Below are 17,260 nucleotides of genomic sequence, written 5' to 3'. Positions count from 1 at the left end.
GTGCAGAGAAAAATGAGAAGAAGCCTCCAAAAGCCTACCTGATTCATGCAGGACTGGAACCACTTACATTCACAAACATGTTTCCCTGCTGGGAGCACAGAGAGGACATTGCTGAGATCACAGAGAAGGTTTTTCACTTTATACATTCTTAGAATAGACAGTTTAAAGAGCACTCACAGAGTCTAAAAAGACACATGGAATAAAATCTTTACTGGCAATTGAATATGTACAAGTGATGGAAGAAATTCTCCCTAAAATGTCTGAATAGATGATGTATAAAAAAAATGAGCTATTAATTGCCCTTATTTGTACTTATTTTATGGTCTAGGAAGCAGAAGTATGTAATCAGATCATTCTAGTGGAAGATGTGTTGGCCAGACTCTGCAAAACCACCTATCCACTTAATGATCTCCTGGCCCGGCCTTTACCTGAAGGTGTTGACCCTCTGCACCTGGAGCTCTACCTTTCAGATGAAGACTTTCAAGTGAGATCCCAACCTCTGTTGAGAAAACTAAATTGATCATTCTGAAAACATGCACTGCTGATCAGGTGTAAAGGTTTTACCTTTCACTGCAAGTTGGATATTTTGTATGTAATCATGCTTCTGACAAATTAAAATCTTGAAAATATTTGTATTTATTTTGTTCATATCAAAATGTCACTAATTTCAACTCCAATTGGTCTCTAATGGGACTCGGTGTCTAGTTGTAATGAGAAATTGCAGTAGTCAGTAAGTTTACTTACCGTACCTTTAATGAAGGTAAAAACCTTCCAGATGTTCCATATTATTCCATATTATATTAAGATGCATGTTTTGTTCCATTCTGGTTTGTGTTTCTTTGCCTTTCTTATAATCTACTTTTCATCCTCATTCCTCACCCATTTGTGTAAAGTCATGTCTTCCCTAGTGATTTTCCTCCTTGCCATATGTCTCTTGTAGTGGCATAGTCTCATGTGGTTACGTTTTCCTTTCACCCTCAGGGTGTGGGGGCCTATGGGAAGGTGAGTTTTTACAGACTGCTGGTGTTCCTCACATTCGCACAATGCTTGTATTTAAACTCAATAAGTTGTTCACCTGCTTGTTTCACCAACTCTCACCAAAGCATATCTTCTGTATAACCTTGGTGTGGGTTTTTGACCTTCCACACAGCATAACACACGTTTTATTTATTTAATGCATGCGTTTCTCTTATTGAATTGATTCATTTGTTTTCATCAAGAGAGCCCTTCTGGTATTGTACACGTTTACTGCTAATTGTACAGCAATGTCCATTGATTCAGTACCGGTGTGCCAGCCCTGCTATAAAACACTGTAACTTCAGATGCTGAAATTATCTTCACCTATTAATATTGAATGATGCCAAATACTAGCCAACAAACTGAACACAAATGTGACAAAGGAGCTGCACTGAAATTTAACATGCACTTCTGACTAGAGTACGGCAGATATACCATATATGCACACTAAAAATCCAAATGTAACTACATATTTATAATACTAACACGAAATCTGCAGTGGTGTTACGTGGTATTATCACAGGTCTTATATTAAAACATTGATTACACATGTAATACACAACTATTGTAATTTCCGAACTATTAAATGCAACCAAACATAAGCCGCACCCACTGAATTTGACAAAGATTTTTATTTTGAACATAAATACAGCGCACCTGTCTAAAAGCCGCAGGTTCCTACATTGAAACTAATGAACTTTACACAGGCTTTAATGAAAGACAATGTCTGTTACACGGCTTGTATCTAAACAGTAGCCTACCAAGAAAGTCATTGTTCACTGTCTTCTTCCTTCTTTTCACAACTATTTCTTTTTCGAGAGTTTTTCTTTTGGCATCGCCGTGCGTTTAAAAATCACCATCGGTGAAGCTTTTCTCCCGATGCCGTGCAGCTCAGAACACAGGTGAAGCCGAAACCGAGAAAAACCCAGAAAAAATCCATAAATTTGCCGCTTCATTGTTTAATCAAAGCGTGGGGGAAAAAGTAAGCGGCTTATAGTCCGGAAAATACGGTAGTTCAAACAATTCTGTTGCCAATTGATCTCCTTAAATGTTCAGCCCATGCCACAACTGCATTCTTATATTAAATAGAGAAGTCTTTGTGATACACAAACAATTAAAAGTCAACTTGTGCTGACTGTATTTAGACCACAGTTCACACTTAGTTTTTTATCAGCTACACTTATCATTTAAGGCACTTTGTAGGTAAATTAATCACTGTTATTGTACAATTTGTAAGTTTCCTTTAACAGTGGGAATGAACCAGCACAGCACTGACCCTAGCACTAGCACTCTGACACTAGCATTGTGTATTCCATATGATTAAAATATGAGTGTTGGAGAATGGTAAAGGCCTGCATATCAACAGACAGACTGCGCTTAGTATCTTTACACCTACCAAGACATCTATATGGTAACTGGAGCTGATTAAAAGGACCAGTGAGTGTATCTATAGGGCATATTTCATAACTGTGCAAATGCTGTGTACAAAGTAAAATCAAAATGGGGAACATTTTCCCTTCGGTGTCAGTGAGTATTTCAGTTTTAATCATGTGTGTGGGTGTACGCTTTTCCCCCCTAATACGTAGGGCTTTTTTTTTAAGCATCTAATCAGCTTAGTATGTCTCCTCAAATACTGTGTTTTTGTGTGTCTGTTGCTTTTGCAGAAAGCACTAGAGATGACAAGGACAGAGTATGAAGCTTTGCCAGGATGGAAGCAGGTGAATTTGAAGAAAGCCAAAGGATTGTTCTAGTGGGTTTAAGAGTAGGAAGATGCATGGATGGGCCGGTAATCGCTGTTGCAGAGCAGAAAGAGATGGAACATGCATGTGGTGCATCCGACCCTCCCTTATTACCTGAACTTTATACCTGTATATACCTGTGTGGAGGTGCTGGTGTAAGTGCACTGGAAGGGGATGTAAAAAGAACAGAAAGGAGTAGTGGATATGGACAGAGATCAGCGGAGGTTTACCAGCCTCTTAAAGCAAATCTCTTCCTATTCCCTTTTTCAGTTTGTTAAAATTGTAAAAAAAAAAAAGATGTAAATTACTGTATGTGTAATGTTTGTTTGACTGAGGTTTTGTGTTTTCATGCTTTTTTGTTCATTCCACTACATGTCAACGTAGCAGAAGTCAAGCTGCAATTACAGTTTTCTGTAAATTACAAAAGACCTAGTATACTTTGAGTAGCACAGTGACCACATCACACCAGCAGAGTGTTTTTGCTTTAGTGCTCACAATTATCTTGCACTTTACAGGGATTTTGTTGCAGAAAATGTTTTTACAAAGATAATAATGTACTAAACATCCTGTCAAATATTTCTCAGAGCTTGATCAACATGCCATCACAAGTTCCCCTGTTATTATACAGGTGCTGAAAGGTGTGAGTGTAACTGAGTAATGTGTGAGGGTGTAGTGTGTGTTACAAAATGAAATACGTTGTTAATTACATAAGATTGAACCAGAGGTTAATTAAATCTCCTCACTCAGATTCTACAGTGTATAGTGCCTTTGCTTTCATGTACAGTTTATATAATGAAAAATAATAGTATGCAATTTGAATATTTTTGTGAATATATAAAATTATATCAGAGGGAAATAAACAGTGAACTATGAACATATGTAGTAACTGAACTGCTCCTTTTTTCTTTTCTTTTTCCCCCCCAAGACATCAGCAAACTTTATATATCATTTCCATGTTAGTGACATGACCACATTCCTGGCAAATAATAAAAAATGGCCTAAATGGCAAAATGTTAAGAACTGGGGGGAAAGCTAGAAAGTAGGCTTGTTTTAGTTAATTATGCTGAATAAGGTCTAAAGATTACCTTTTTATCCCCTTGTATTTTTTTATTCATTCTCTTTTCAATTTTGACAAAATCCCCATTTAAGAATAAAAAGAATAGCATGATGCTACTAAGCATATTTTGCTGTAGGGATTATTATATAATTTATTTATAGACACCATTTAAAAGAAAAGGGAAAAAAAGCCACATTTTCAATAAATAACTCCTTTACAAATGGTTCTTCTAAAATAAGGGTTTTGTTTGTTTATTATTTCATAAAGTTTGGGGACATACAATAATATTAGCTTGAAGAATGTATTAAGAGTGCAGGAAATGCTTTTGAGCAGATTGCACATAATTGTGGACACAGATATCATGTACTCAACAACAGTGGTGAAAGCATTCAGATAACAGCAACTAAATAAAATAGACATTGTAGATAGAAAAAAACCATTTACACATAACAGCTCTATAGGAAGATAAATGTTGTACAGAAGTGTAGGGATGAAGATGACGAGCAGAAAAAGGGCTGCTGAAGACAGATTTAGAGAAAGATGCTGAGATTAAAAGAAATATTGATTAAAGTGACCACTATTACATTGAAAAAAAGAAACTGAAAGAAAGCAGCTTAACAATTTGCATTTACAGATGATATGCATTTAATTATATTTAATTAATCACTAAATTAACAATCCTGCAGTGTACCTCTACTCCTTCACAGGAATCGGTGAACACTGTGGAGCCCACAAAGCAAGCTGGCTGAAATAGAATTATGTAGAACAACATGCTGTTTTCTCACAGTACTGCTTTGAAAATGAATTGTACTCTGTAGTTTTAAGGTAAAATAAAAGAAACCAATTGTCATGCAGTGTTTCCTTATGATTCTAGAATCATTTTCAAACAAACCCTACTAAGAATTAGTAAAAAGTTTAGATTGTCTTTAACCCACTTTGCTCTTAAGTGTTATAGGAAGCACAGGCCACTTTTCTGAGCACAGACTTCTGCTATCAGTGTTCTGGAAAGAGCTCAACAGGATACACAATTCTGTCACGGGAGGCATTTTCCTTAGAGAAGATCACCAAGTGTTCAATAAGCCAAGGAGATGTTCAAGGAAGGCATATCACCCTAGTGGATACTCCAGGATGATGGAAAATTCACCAAGTCAAACATACTTTTGAGCTTTGCAAGCAGGATTAAGCGCAACTCAGTGTCCACCAGGCCCCTATGTTTTGCTTGTGCTCGTCCGTCCAGACACTTTTTTTTTTCTGAAAAAAATCAGGCAAGCAATCTAGGGCCACCTATAGCTATTTGGTAAGAATGTTTGGAGATACACCTTGATGCTGTTTACATGTGAAGACTTTCTTAAAGAAACTAAAATGTAGATGTTTATTGAGAGTGACGGTGAAGCTCTCCAGTGGCTAGTGCAGAAATGCTACAACAGGTACCAAGTTTCCAACAATGACACAAAGGATAACCGCTCTGTTTGAGAAGATTGATGGGGTTATTGCAAGTAATGGTGCTGGCCATTTTGAATTGGATAAGATGATTTTACAGGAACTCCAAATAAAGAAGGAAGATGGTAGAAGAACCAGCTGGAATGAGGATACAAAGCACAAACGCAACAAAAGGGGAAGAAACCAGCAACTGGATCAAAATCTGGAAAAGGTGACAGAAATTACTAACAGAAATTCTTAATATCAGATACCTATAATAGGCTTCATATGAACACATTTATTTGTAAATGATCATTTTCCCTGTTCCTTTCAGACAAATTGTTTTCAGCTAACTTCAATTCATATTTTACTGGCCTAGACATGAGAGGGGAAAAACTACTTTTTATTTGTCATTTACTTTTTATTTCAGCTCTGTGAGCAATGACTTTTATGAACTTTTTGTGGGATCTTAAATGTAGTGAAATCCTTAGAAATACACACAGTGCCCAATGCCCAGTGCTATAAAGATATGAAGTGGAAAGTGCTGTACATACTGTGTAGTTAATGTAAGAATCCAGTGAATGCACATGTATTGTAATTACATCAGTCACCACCTAAAATAAACTCACAATACTGTGCAAATATTTTAGGCAGTTTTGAGGGGGAAAAAAAATGCTGTACTAAATGCTTCAAAAAATGTTACATTTTTTCAGCTAACAAAATGGAAAGTGAATAAACAGGCTGGAGAGCGTTACAGAAAATGAGTGTCTGCAGGCAACAGTGTGGCATTGTGGGGGTTCCTTGCAAGTTTCTGTAAATGGAGTTGGGTAATTTGGTCAGAATTAATGCTGAGAAATTCAGGCTGATACCAATCCATCCAACTTATTCTGCAGCAGGACAGAAACCGCAAAACATACAGTCAATGTCATTAAGACACATAAAAGAAATAAAAGAAAGCTCATGAAACAAACAACCCCAATATGAGGCATACTATTCAGATAAGTGATTTCCATCAGTATTTTTGTCATGTTAAAGTATGTGTATAATTTATATAATATATATATGTATATTATATAATGTAGAATGTTCTACATATAGAATGTAGAACATTTGTTTCTTACTTATTCTTCTTACTTTGTTATTTATGTACAGTATTTTTTAAAGGAAAAATTATGTTGGATTACGAAGCACTTATTATTGGTAAGTTTATAACTTTACCATTAGATTCTATGTAAGATTAAATGTTAGATCACTTCATGTAACACATAATCATATGTAGTATGTACTCGGAATTTATACATACAGTGAGGAAAATAAGTATTTGAACACCCTGTTATTTTGCAAGTTCTCCCACTTAAAAATCATGGGGGGGTCTGCGATTGTCATCGTAGGTGCATGTCCACTGTGAGAGACATAATCTAAAAAAAAAAATCCAAAAATCACATTGTATGATTTTTTTTTTAACTATTTATTTGTATGATACAGCTGCAAATAAGTATTTGAACACCTGAGAACGTCAATGTTAATATTTGGTACAGTAGCCTTTGTTTGCAATTACAGAGGTCAAACGTTTCCTGTAGTTTTTCACCAGGTTTGCACACACTGCAGGAGGGATTTTGGCCCACTCCTCCACACAGATCTTCTCTAGATCAGTCAGGTTTCTGGCCTGTTGCTGAAAAACACGGAGTTTGAGCTCCCTCCAAAGATTCTCTATTGGGTTTAGGTCTGGAGACTGGCTAGGCCACGCCAGAACCTTGATATGCTTCTTACAGAGCCACTCCTTGGTTATCCTGGCTGTGTGCTTCGGGTCATTGTCTTGTTGGAAGACCCAGCCTCGACCCATCTTCAATGATCTAACTGAGGGTAGGAGGTTGTTCCCCAAAATCTTGCAATATGTGGCCCCGGTCATCCTCTCCTTAATACAGTGCAGTCGCCCTGTCCCACGTGCAGAAAAACACCCCCAAAGGATGATGCTACCACCCCCATGCTTCACAGTAGGGATGGTGTTCTTGGAATGGTACTCATCATTCTTCTTCCTCCAAACACGTTTAGTGGAATTATGACCCAAAAGTTCTATTTTGGTCTCATCTGACCACATGACTTTCTCCCATGACTCCTCTGGATCATCCAAATGGTCATTGGCAAACTTAAGACGTGCCTGGACATGTGCTGGTTTAAGCAGGAGAACCTTCCGTGCCATGCATGATTTCAAACCCTGACGTTTTAGTGTATTACCAACAGTAACCTTGGAAACGGTGGTCCCAGCTCTTTTCAGGTCATTGACCAGCTCCTCCTGTGTAGTTCTGGGCTGATTTCTCACCTTCCTTAGGATCATTGAGACCCCACGAGGTGAGATCTTGCATGGAGCCCCAGTCCAAGGGAGATTGACAGTCATGTTTAGCTTCTTCCATTTTCTAATGATTGCTCCAACAGTGGACCTTTTTTCACCAAGCTGCTTTGGCAATTTCCCCGTAGCCCTTTCCAGCCTTGTGGAGGTGTACAATTTTGTCTCTAGTGTCTTTGGACAGCTCTTTGGTCTTGGCCATGTTAGTAGTTGGATTCTTACTGATTGTATGGGGTGTACAGGTGTCTTTATGCAGATAACGACCTCAAACAGGTGCATCTAATTTAGGATAATAAATGTAGTGGAGGTGGACATTTTAAAGGCAGACTAACAGGTCTTTGAGGGTCAGAATTCTAGCTGATAGACAGGTGTTCAAATACTTATTTTGCAGCTGTATCATGCAAATAAATAGTTTAAAAATCATACATTGTGATTTCTTTTTTTTATATATTTTTTTAGATAATGTCTCTCACAGTGGACATGCACCTACGATGACAATTTCAGACCCCTCCATGATTTCTAAGTGGGAGAACTTGCAAAATAGCAGGGTGTTCAAATACTTATTTTCCTCACTGTATGTACACGTTGTAAATCTAACATGTTTTATATGACATGTCCAGCAGGGGGAGATATGTAACAGGGAAAAAGGCTTTATTATTATTATTATTATTATTATTATTATTATTATTATTATTATTATCATAATCATCATAATTTTTATAATTAATAATAATAATAATATAATAATAATATTATTATTACCCGTTCATATTATCTGTCTTGTCTTTTAGCAATAAATGTGTGCAACATTTGTTCATTATATAATAAAGTAAACTCTGTAAGACAGAATACATTTTTTAAATCAATTTTTTAGGCGAAAGCATTGTAAACTTGTTTAGCAGTACGGCAACAAAACCTGTTACAATTCTCTCAGTTCCTAGTCAGTAAGCCCACCATTCATCTGCAGTCCGTTTGGGTTTTATGTATGCAGGCAATTCTGTTTAAATGTCAAATGTTTGTGTGGGTGGCACATGCCATTTTGACTTGGGAAGTATTTAAATGGCTGAAAATGATAACCGTCCTATTTGAAATGGAAATCAGTACATGACCAGACTGTGTGTTGGTGAAAAGAGATCCACTGTAAACTACTGTACTACTGAGGGCTCGTGGGATTCTTTTGGCATGTCAGCACTGTGCTAATACACTGCATTATTTTTGTGAATATACAAATTATTATATTTATTGATAAACAATCATCTAGATTGCACCATCAGTAATAATGTGTTTCTCTAATAGCCAAATATATTGCCAAATTGCTTTGGTATTGCCCAATTTGTGGTATATTTTTTAATCAAAATCTATTCATATACATGTTAGGTATTGAGATGAATTCCAGAAAACGTCATAACTGTGATACTGTCTCACGGATAACAAAATAAATATCATGTAATCTAAAACCCATTTCTCTATTTGTTTTTAGCAATAAAGGTGTGTGTGTGTGTGTGTGTGTGTGTGTGTGTGTGTGTGTGTGTGTGTGTGTGTGTGTGTGTGTGGCCCATTCACATGACTTATCAGATGCAGCTGATATCAGAAGTTGGGCAAATGGAAAAGTCTGTAGCCTCTCTTCACAATGAAAGGTTTCTTCTACCTCCCTGCCTCCTCTGCATATTTCCCATTTCACTATTGCATTCTTGCATATATTCATGTGTGAAAGAAAAAGGAATAAAACATGAATAGAAAGCAGGTCTGATTAGGAGCCTGACTTTTGGACTCCTCGTGGTTCAATACTGAGGCAAAGAAAACTGCAGTGTTTCCAAGAATCACTCATCAGAAGCAGAATCTGGGTGAAAGGATTTGTAATTGCAGAGTCGCTCATTCTTCAACAAGTCTTTAACCACTATTAAAATGATATACAGTAAGAGTTGTTCTCTCTTGGGTTGTTTAAATGATGGAGGTTTGTTTTCTATCTACAAGATACTGGGTTTGTATTTAAAAGTTATCTGTAGCCTTACTAATCTATAATGTTAAAGAAAACAAGAAATAGAAATCAATTGTTTGTATTTAAAGGCTCAGCGTTTTTTGCTTTATCACAGCTGAGGGTCCAGGAGGTGAAACATATTATATCTGGGTTTCATATTATTTTTCCCCGATGTGTGGCAGCACAGTGGGTGGAGGATTAGTACCTCAGGTACTAAAGGTAACCATGGTTTGATTTTGAGCTCTGCTACTGACAGTGAGAAGTTTAATCCAGGCTCTCAAGTTTCTCACCTTTTTCCAAAAACATATATGTGGATGGATTCTTTAAATTGTTGCTGGGGGTGAAAGGGTTTGTGAACATACTATATGAGTGCATGAAGCCCTACAAGGGCCTGTAATCCTTAGGGGTTTGATGATGATGATGATGATGATGATGATGATGATGATGATGAATCATCCCACACAGAAGAGTAGGCCCTGGCTCAAGGAAAAAGCAGTTAATAAAAATAAACGAATGAGCCTCTATTTTCATGACGTCAGCAGATAATTAGACTGCGGCAAATGTCATTAAATTCATCACATTTTGGGGAACAATTACTGAAGTGATTCAAGCTAATGAATAATACAAATAAAATTATTTTAATTAATGATTCCAGATAACTACTATGAAACTACTGAAATAGAATTGCTTACAACACCATTACAATAACCGTAACAGTAAAGGAAAGCCAGACACAAGAATGACAGCAGACAGAAAGACTTTTCAGCAACATTATCTTATTACCCTAGTGGGGGTATGTTTATGTTTGTGATGAATTATTAGATAACACTAGAAGTATAAAGAATACAAGTCAATATTTACTCTGCCATATGTCACGTATTCACCAGGAGATGCACGTCTGTTGTGTGCACAAAGGCGAGCACAGCAGGACGAGCAAGCAGGCTGACGTTTGGCAGGTATCTTTCTAATGCTCTTAGCCATCTGCCAATCTCCTGCTTGCTCCCCAAGAACATAATGTTTCTGATTAGTGTGTTAAATTCACCACAGTCTGGCTGAGCGAAGGCGATGCAGTCCCTGGCCGCACAGTTAGCAGGCTTGGCTAATGGCCACCATGCTGCCATTCTCCTGCCTACTGCTGAATGAACTGAATTAAGCTGTAAGTATTAGAGTTGTGGAGGATCAGGATAGCAGGAGTCACAAGACCCCTCTGTACTGACTTTAATTCCGGTAAATCTAAATATGTCATATTGTAGTATTCTACATATTATACAAGTACAGCTGTATAAAACAAAATACAGTTATTCAAATATTTTACTTTCTATCTGTCAGTTTGAGACAGGTCTTTCTTTTTACTCTTTTATTTTCTTTGCAGTTGCCATGTCTCTCTCTCTCTCTCTCTCTCTCTCTCTCTCTCTCTCTCTCTCTCCTGGAAAAATCTTGAGCTCAACTTTTCCTACCCAAATATGTAATAACCCACTAGTGATGGCCACAAGCTAAAATGATTAATTGAATTATAATTTCCCCTTTTTATTTGAACTGTTTCTTAATTTGATTTTGTTGTTACACTCTCTCTTTGGCTTATCGCTGCTATCTGCTTATATTAACCCAGGTTTATTTCCCCAGTTGTTATGTTTATGCCGCACTTAGTCACAATCCGAAGGCCGAGGTTCTTTTACTGATGTTTATTAAGCTTGACAGCAACACCGACATCAACACCGTAGAATTTACACCGTAGAACTGAATAAAAAGGATAAATATACAAAATACATTCAGTTACGAAGAAAAACATTAAATTTAGACAAAAAATAGAAAATAAACTTACATACCACTTTGCCTGCTTGTAGACTAAGAGTGGTAACTTCTTGCACAAACTTATATTTTAATTAAACATATCTTCTTTACAATTGCAGATACAACGTTTGCACAAAAGAAAATGTTCTTTCCATGCATTGGTATGGAAAGCAGTGGTGTGTGGTAATAAAATGGAATAACTTTACACTATTATTAAATGGGTTTTGAAAATATTATTTTTCTGGCAACTTTAAATTTGACCTTACTACATCTTCAAATTCTCGCTGAGAAATTTCCACAGACGATCCGATAGGAAACTAAAAACTGATATTTCTTGGCTGTATAGTCAATCAGACCACTTAAAATTTGTGAGTCAGCTCCATAGAGAATTTGTGGATATAGTCTATGGTCAGGCCCCAATGATCACCCTACAGTGCGATTCAAAGCTGAATGAAGAAAATGACATGTCCACAAACACCAATTATTTACATTATCAAAGAAAATATAACTTTTTAATGAAGGCTGTTCATATATATTTTTTTTTTGATCTCTCAATTGTAATCTTATGCAATTAAAATAAACCCTTTTATCTCTTAACAAAACTAGGAAATGTAAACTGAAATTTTTCTAAAGTGAAACAAAACATAAATCCATCTATTTAAGCTTATCTAAAAGCAAACTCACAGCTAATGTTTTTAATATAATTAATCTTCAAAGTGTGGAATGTATTTACCATTTTTTTTTATTTTATAAGGCAATCTGCAAGGTCCGTGCTATTGATTTAACCATCTAATGCCTCTGTATATTGATTGATCTGCGATAATCTCATTTAAAAGTAGGGAAGTGATACTTTTACAATCTGAGTGGTCATGCCAATATGATGTCATATGCATGGTAGCAACTTCCATTCGGATTAATTTCTAATCATAAAGCCTTCGGTGTCTTTTTTCTTGAATCTGAAGAGACACTTGCAGTGTTTATTTTATTTATTTATTTATTTAATTAATTTTTGTTAAATGCATCAATAGCTAGTTAGTTGGCTAAATATCTTTATAGAAACAATCTCTTACATCTGCACTATTCATTTTACTCCCAATGTGTTAAAGGAATACACTTTTGAAAGCAGAACATAAGCATAATTGAAGCTGGCTTTAAATTGCTGATTGATTTTTTTTTTATTATTATTGCACACAATTGATTTTAGCAAGATTTTATGGCTTAAAAATCTTCTAAGAAACAGATTAATAAAACATGCTAAAAGTATAACTGGTCTGTCATCATCAGGCTACAAACAAAATAGCCAGTATTGAAAAAATCTTTTGATAATGACTGGTTTTTATGCCTATGACTGTATTTACAAATAGAAATGAAATTAAGTGTTTTGGTTTTTTTTTCATCCTAAACACATGGGATATGTTGATTGTATGAGCAAAAATGGCTTAATTAGTTGAATAATCAGCAGCTATTCTAATCAGTGACCCTATTATGAATCATAATGATTTCTACACATTCTTATACAAAATATCTGAACCATGTGCATATACTTCAGATATGCTGTTTTCAGTTATTTGTGTATTAAAATTCCTCCTACTTTAGCTTTTAGTCACCCCACTCACGTGTCCTTACCAGCTGGCATCATTATCAGGTCTGATGAACTAATCAACAGCTATAAACACATCACGTGAACTGCCACCATTTCTCCCATGTATTTTCTCCTCTCCGCTACTGTCACACTAACAATGCCACTTTTCTCTTCGCTAGACTGGCATGATCAGTTTCTAAGTCTTTATACATTGTGTCTTATTGCCTTTTTCTGCACTTTAAGCTCTGCCTTTTCCTAACATAAGTTTAGTAGAGACATGAAATCCATTGGCTGCTGTTTGAGTTTATTGATGGAATAGATTGGCCATTGGAATGGATCTGTTTCAGCTGATGTTGCAAGGGAAAGTAATTGTGTGCTGTTACAGTGATTTGACAGTGTTGGCTTCAGGGATACAGAGAGTGAGTGAATAAGTGAGGGTTTGCATGAAGGGAAAGGGGTTAGGTGTAGCTGTTTAGATGAACGACCGAGCAGGGAGACAAACAGAAACACAATGTAACCAGGCGGAGGCAGTGACTCAGATGTGATCAATTCTCTGGGAGCTCTCCACAGAGCAGCCAATGCCAAGGCAACAAAAAACAACATTCCCAAATCAGGTTTACAGCTTGGAGACCTGGCCTGTTTTAGACTCAACCTCTAAAGTTTACATTTCGAAATAGTCTGCGAGCAGATTGCATATTAAGCAGAAAAAACGATCTGTGTCTTAAAGGGAGAGAAATAAATAGAAGATTCATTTACAACACATCATCAGGTGACAAAGGTGTCCTTTTTATTGTCCTGCCAGCTGGGGTGAAAGCAAAACGTGCTAACATCTGGTCCTTGTCTACTGCCCTAATTATTGTTTAATAAATGAGGCTAATGAAGCCTTATCTTTTGTCTAAACAAAGTCAGATTGCCTATTAATGAGGTTAACTGTCAAATCTGTCTGTACCTGCATGTCTAATGCGATATATTACTTAACAAATAGTACATACGATGTGATCATTCAAACCTATTGCCAAGTTTTTAACTGAAATGGCAAGGCTGGTCAGTGTTCGGGTTTATCTTAATTCGGGTTTATGGTTCGCATCACATTCTCCTCTCCCCTCCTCAGTGACTTACTTCCTCTCCTAGGCCTCTAGTACATAAATAAATACAAATGCTGTAAACTCCCACTGTCCATAAAAATGATTAAAGTGCCTATTTTGGTTAAATCAGAGCCTGCACACAACTGGGTTTGATTTTCTACCTAAATCAGAACCATGTGACGATGTCCGTGTAGACTTCCAGGTACACACGCATACACACACCCTTCTCCTGGGGCCAGGAAATGAAAGCCAGGTTGGAAGATGGTATAAAACTTTGTGTAGATATGTGTTTTTTTATATTCACAGTGATATCTGTTTGGACAGTGCATTTTATGAGTGATCTGTTGTTAAATGGTAAAAGATTGTGGCAGCAGAGTTGTTCCATTGTTTCTTTTAGCTATATCAAATTGTATCACATGTAAGCCTTTGGAAAATTGATCATTTAGCCAAATTTGTGTGATTTATTAATATTGACTAAGTCTGCACTATTATTCTAGCTAATCACGCCTAGATCACTGGTCCGTGTAAGCTCACATAACTGTGAGCTTGCATAATGCTTTATACAGTGCACCAGGGTTTGAACACAATTTTTTTTATCATGTTTGGACAAATTCATTCTACACTGCATCACATTTCTATATTTATTGGAACCTCTTAAATGAACATTTAGAAGGTTCTGACTTGAGGACAAAAAGAAGATTTAGTTTCCTCATGACAGATTCAATAGTCAAAGTCTAAAAACAAATAGGAAAAACAAATACCTTCCTCTTTGCTTAGAGGCAACTTCAGGTGTTTGAGCAGCAGGAGGGAGATTGTTTATTCATGGTCAGATATCTGTTCAACTCATACTAACGTAAGAGGTCTGGATCTCTCTTCCAGCTTTCCTTTCTGGATATGTCTGCTGGGCCAAAACCTGTGCCTGGTAAGGTTTTTGATTCAATGCTGCTGCATGAGAAAGAATAAAATGCTAAATTAAGGATGATTTGCTTGGAAAGTAAAAGAAGCGTCCAGTCAAAGAAGTAAGTCTCTTGCCTACTGAAAAACTGCCTTTGTTTTTAGGGGATATTGTGCGTTTGCCATAGCACGCACCGATGGGTGTGTACATTTCTCACCCCCTGTATGTACAGTGCCAGAGTGGGTAAGAATGAAGAAGTAGGATGGGTGATCTCACCCTGTGTGCCAAGCGGGAGGTGCTCTTGCCTGGAGTCAAGTTCTCTCTCTCTCTATGTTATTCACAGAGTATTTTAGATTCACGTTGGCAGCTTCATCATTACAGGGGGGTTTATTGTGCACACAAGGAGTCAACGTAATGCAGGGAAAAGACAGAACGTACTATTAGAATAGAATGTGTAATTTGATACAGGTAACTTGAAAATGTGAAGCACAGACCGAATTCAGACTGCTGTTGTAACTCCATAGAAACAAATGCACTGCTACTTAGAAATGAGAAAATCTTGTTTTCTGACAAATAATCAAACCAAGTATTTGGCAATGAAAGACAGACAAAATGATCAAATGTAGCTGAAAAATTCTCAGAAAAGCAAATGATTACAAAACAAACCTCACAACAAACAAAGTTATAATATTATTATATATGGGGTTTTTTTCAGTGTTTTTCAAAACAGGAATAACTTTAGCACTGTAGATTAATACCTACAGTAGGTTAATAGTTTCTCTGCAAGTTGATTTTTTTGTCCTATTTAGGAGTAAAGAAAAAAAGAAGCTAGTGAGAGAATTACTGTATGACATTTTAAATGAAAAAAGTTACAAAATCTTCGCAAAATAAGGAATAAAACAGATTACGACATGCTCTTATTGAAAATGACACATTGTTGTGGCACATCATCCTGTCAATAATTACAGTACACCCTACTGTATACTGCAATAGTAATAGAGTATGCAAAATCATTGATGTTTAATATATAACCTCAATGCTACTAAATCATCTCCTCCAAAGTTAATAGGACAAAAAAATCAACTTGCAGAGAAACTATTAATCTACTGTAGGTATTAATCTACTGTGCTGAAGATGTTCCCTGTTTTGAAAAACATTAAAAAAAAACAAATAAAAACAACCTATAAACAGTGTATTACAAAAAAATTCATCTCAGAAAGTCTTTTCACATGGATACCATACAGTTAAGTGCATGTGATGTTACTTGAAACAGAATGATGTATTAAACAAAGTATGTTAATATGAAACCATGAGTCCAAGCCATGTGGTTGGAAAATGTAATCAGCACCTTCTAATCAATCAAAATGAAGAATCCAACAGCAGTGAGGAACTACTAACTTATGATGCAATCTACCTTAAAGAAAACTTAAGGTAAATGTAGAAGTAAAAAAACTAGCTTAGATCTCTCTATCATTTAGAGTTATGTACTAAGCTCTTGGACTTGGAAAAGGCTAAAGCCCTTACATCAGACCACTCTAATCCTCAATTAACGTTCATTACAAAAGTCCACGATAGGTCCTAGCCTTTGACCCCTTCCAAAAAGGGAGATGAGACGGTGTGTAATTCATATCAGTTCTACCTCTATCAGAACCACATGTTGGCGCTGCTCTAGTGCTCCCCTGCCAGATCTGGCATCAATGAGCTGTGGTTTACACAGCCAGAGCTCAGTGTGCAGTGCCGGCACTGCCAGCACTGTGATTGATGCGTGAGGTGTTCTCTACCTTGATGAGTTGAAGACTAGGGAGTTTTCTCATGTGTTATTTAGAAAGAATAAAAAAAAGGGGGGAGAACAAAAACGTTGCTCTTTCTTTAGTAGTAATGAAATGTCAAGTGATTTTCAGGATTTGTTTATGCACGTTGCTGAATGCTCAATTATTGATAACACATGAACACGTAGGCATGAAGAGTAAGGCAGAAAGAAGTGCACTATGTAGATTTAATATTGAATATGAATATTTTATTTCATTATTTATTTGCTCTAATCTGGGTTTATAAAAAAAAAACAAAAAATTCTCATCATATGTATAATTATATGTAGTGTATATTTCAGAACCATGAAAGGGGGGAAGAAATCACTTTCACAATTTTGAAATATCAGGGTTGGTGTTTTCACACTTTTTCAAATCTATCTGTTGGATGCCAAATCTCAATTGGAGATGTCTAGGGGACAAAATCCATGATTTTCTCTCTAAATACTAGAGGAATGTGTCTGACAAATTACATCTTTTCGATCTATAGCACCAATGTTTACTCCAGTTCCATTAAGAGATAATCAATTATTTCAAAAATGATA

The 17,260-nt window shown here is 36.3% G+C and overlaps 1 protein-coding gene across 42 annotated transcripts in view; it reads left to right on the top strand.

The window, feature by feature from the left end:
• Nucleotides 1-3,630, top strand: part of svila (supervillin a) — a 73,459-nt gene extending 69,829 nt beyond the window's left edge. For 31 of the 42 annotated variants that reach the window (XM_083556751.1, XM_083556748.1, XM_083556745.1 and 28 more), the window contains 4 exons: nucleotides 7-128; nucleotides 329-484; nucleotides 982-1,002; nucleotides 2,682-3,630. In XM_083556751.1, the coding sequence (XP_083412877.1) occupies nucleotides 7-128; nucleotides 329-484; nucleotides 982-1,002; nucleotides 2,682-2,768 (386 nt within the window). In that variant the 3' untranslated portion in view covers nucleotides 2,769-3,630. The remainder of the gene's footprint in view (nucleotides 1-6; nucleotides 129-328; nucleotides 485-981; nucleotides 1,003-2,681) is intronic. The other 11 variants (XM_083556753.1, XM_083556758.1, XM_083556756.1 and 8 more) reach the window with 1 other exon arrangement.
• Nucleotides 3,631-17,260: the final 13,630 nt, after the last annotated feature.

The sequence above is a fragment of the Silurus aristotelis genome, assembly GCF_946808225.1.
Source record: "Silurus aristotelis genome assembly, chromosome: 12".
Taxonomy (NCBI): Eukaryota; Metazoa; Chordata; class Actinopteri; order Siluriformes; family Siluridae; genus Silurus; species Silurus aristotelis.
The sequence above is the reverse complement of the archived record's forward strand: the minus strand, read 5'-3'. Positions and strand labels throughout refer to the sequence as shown.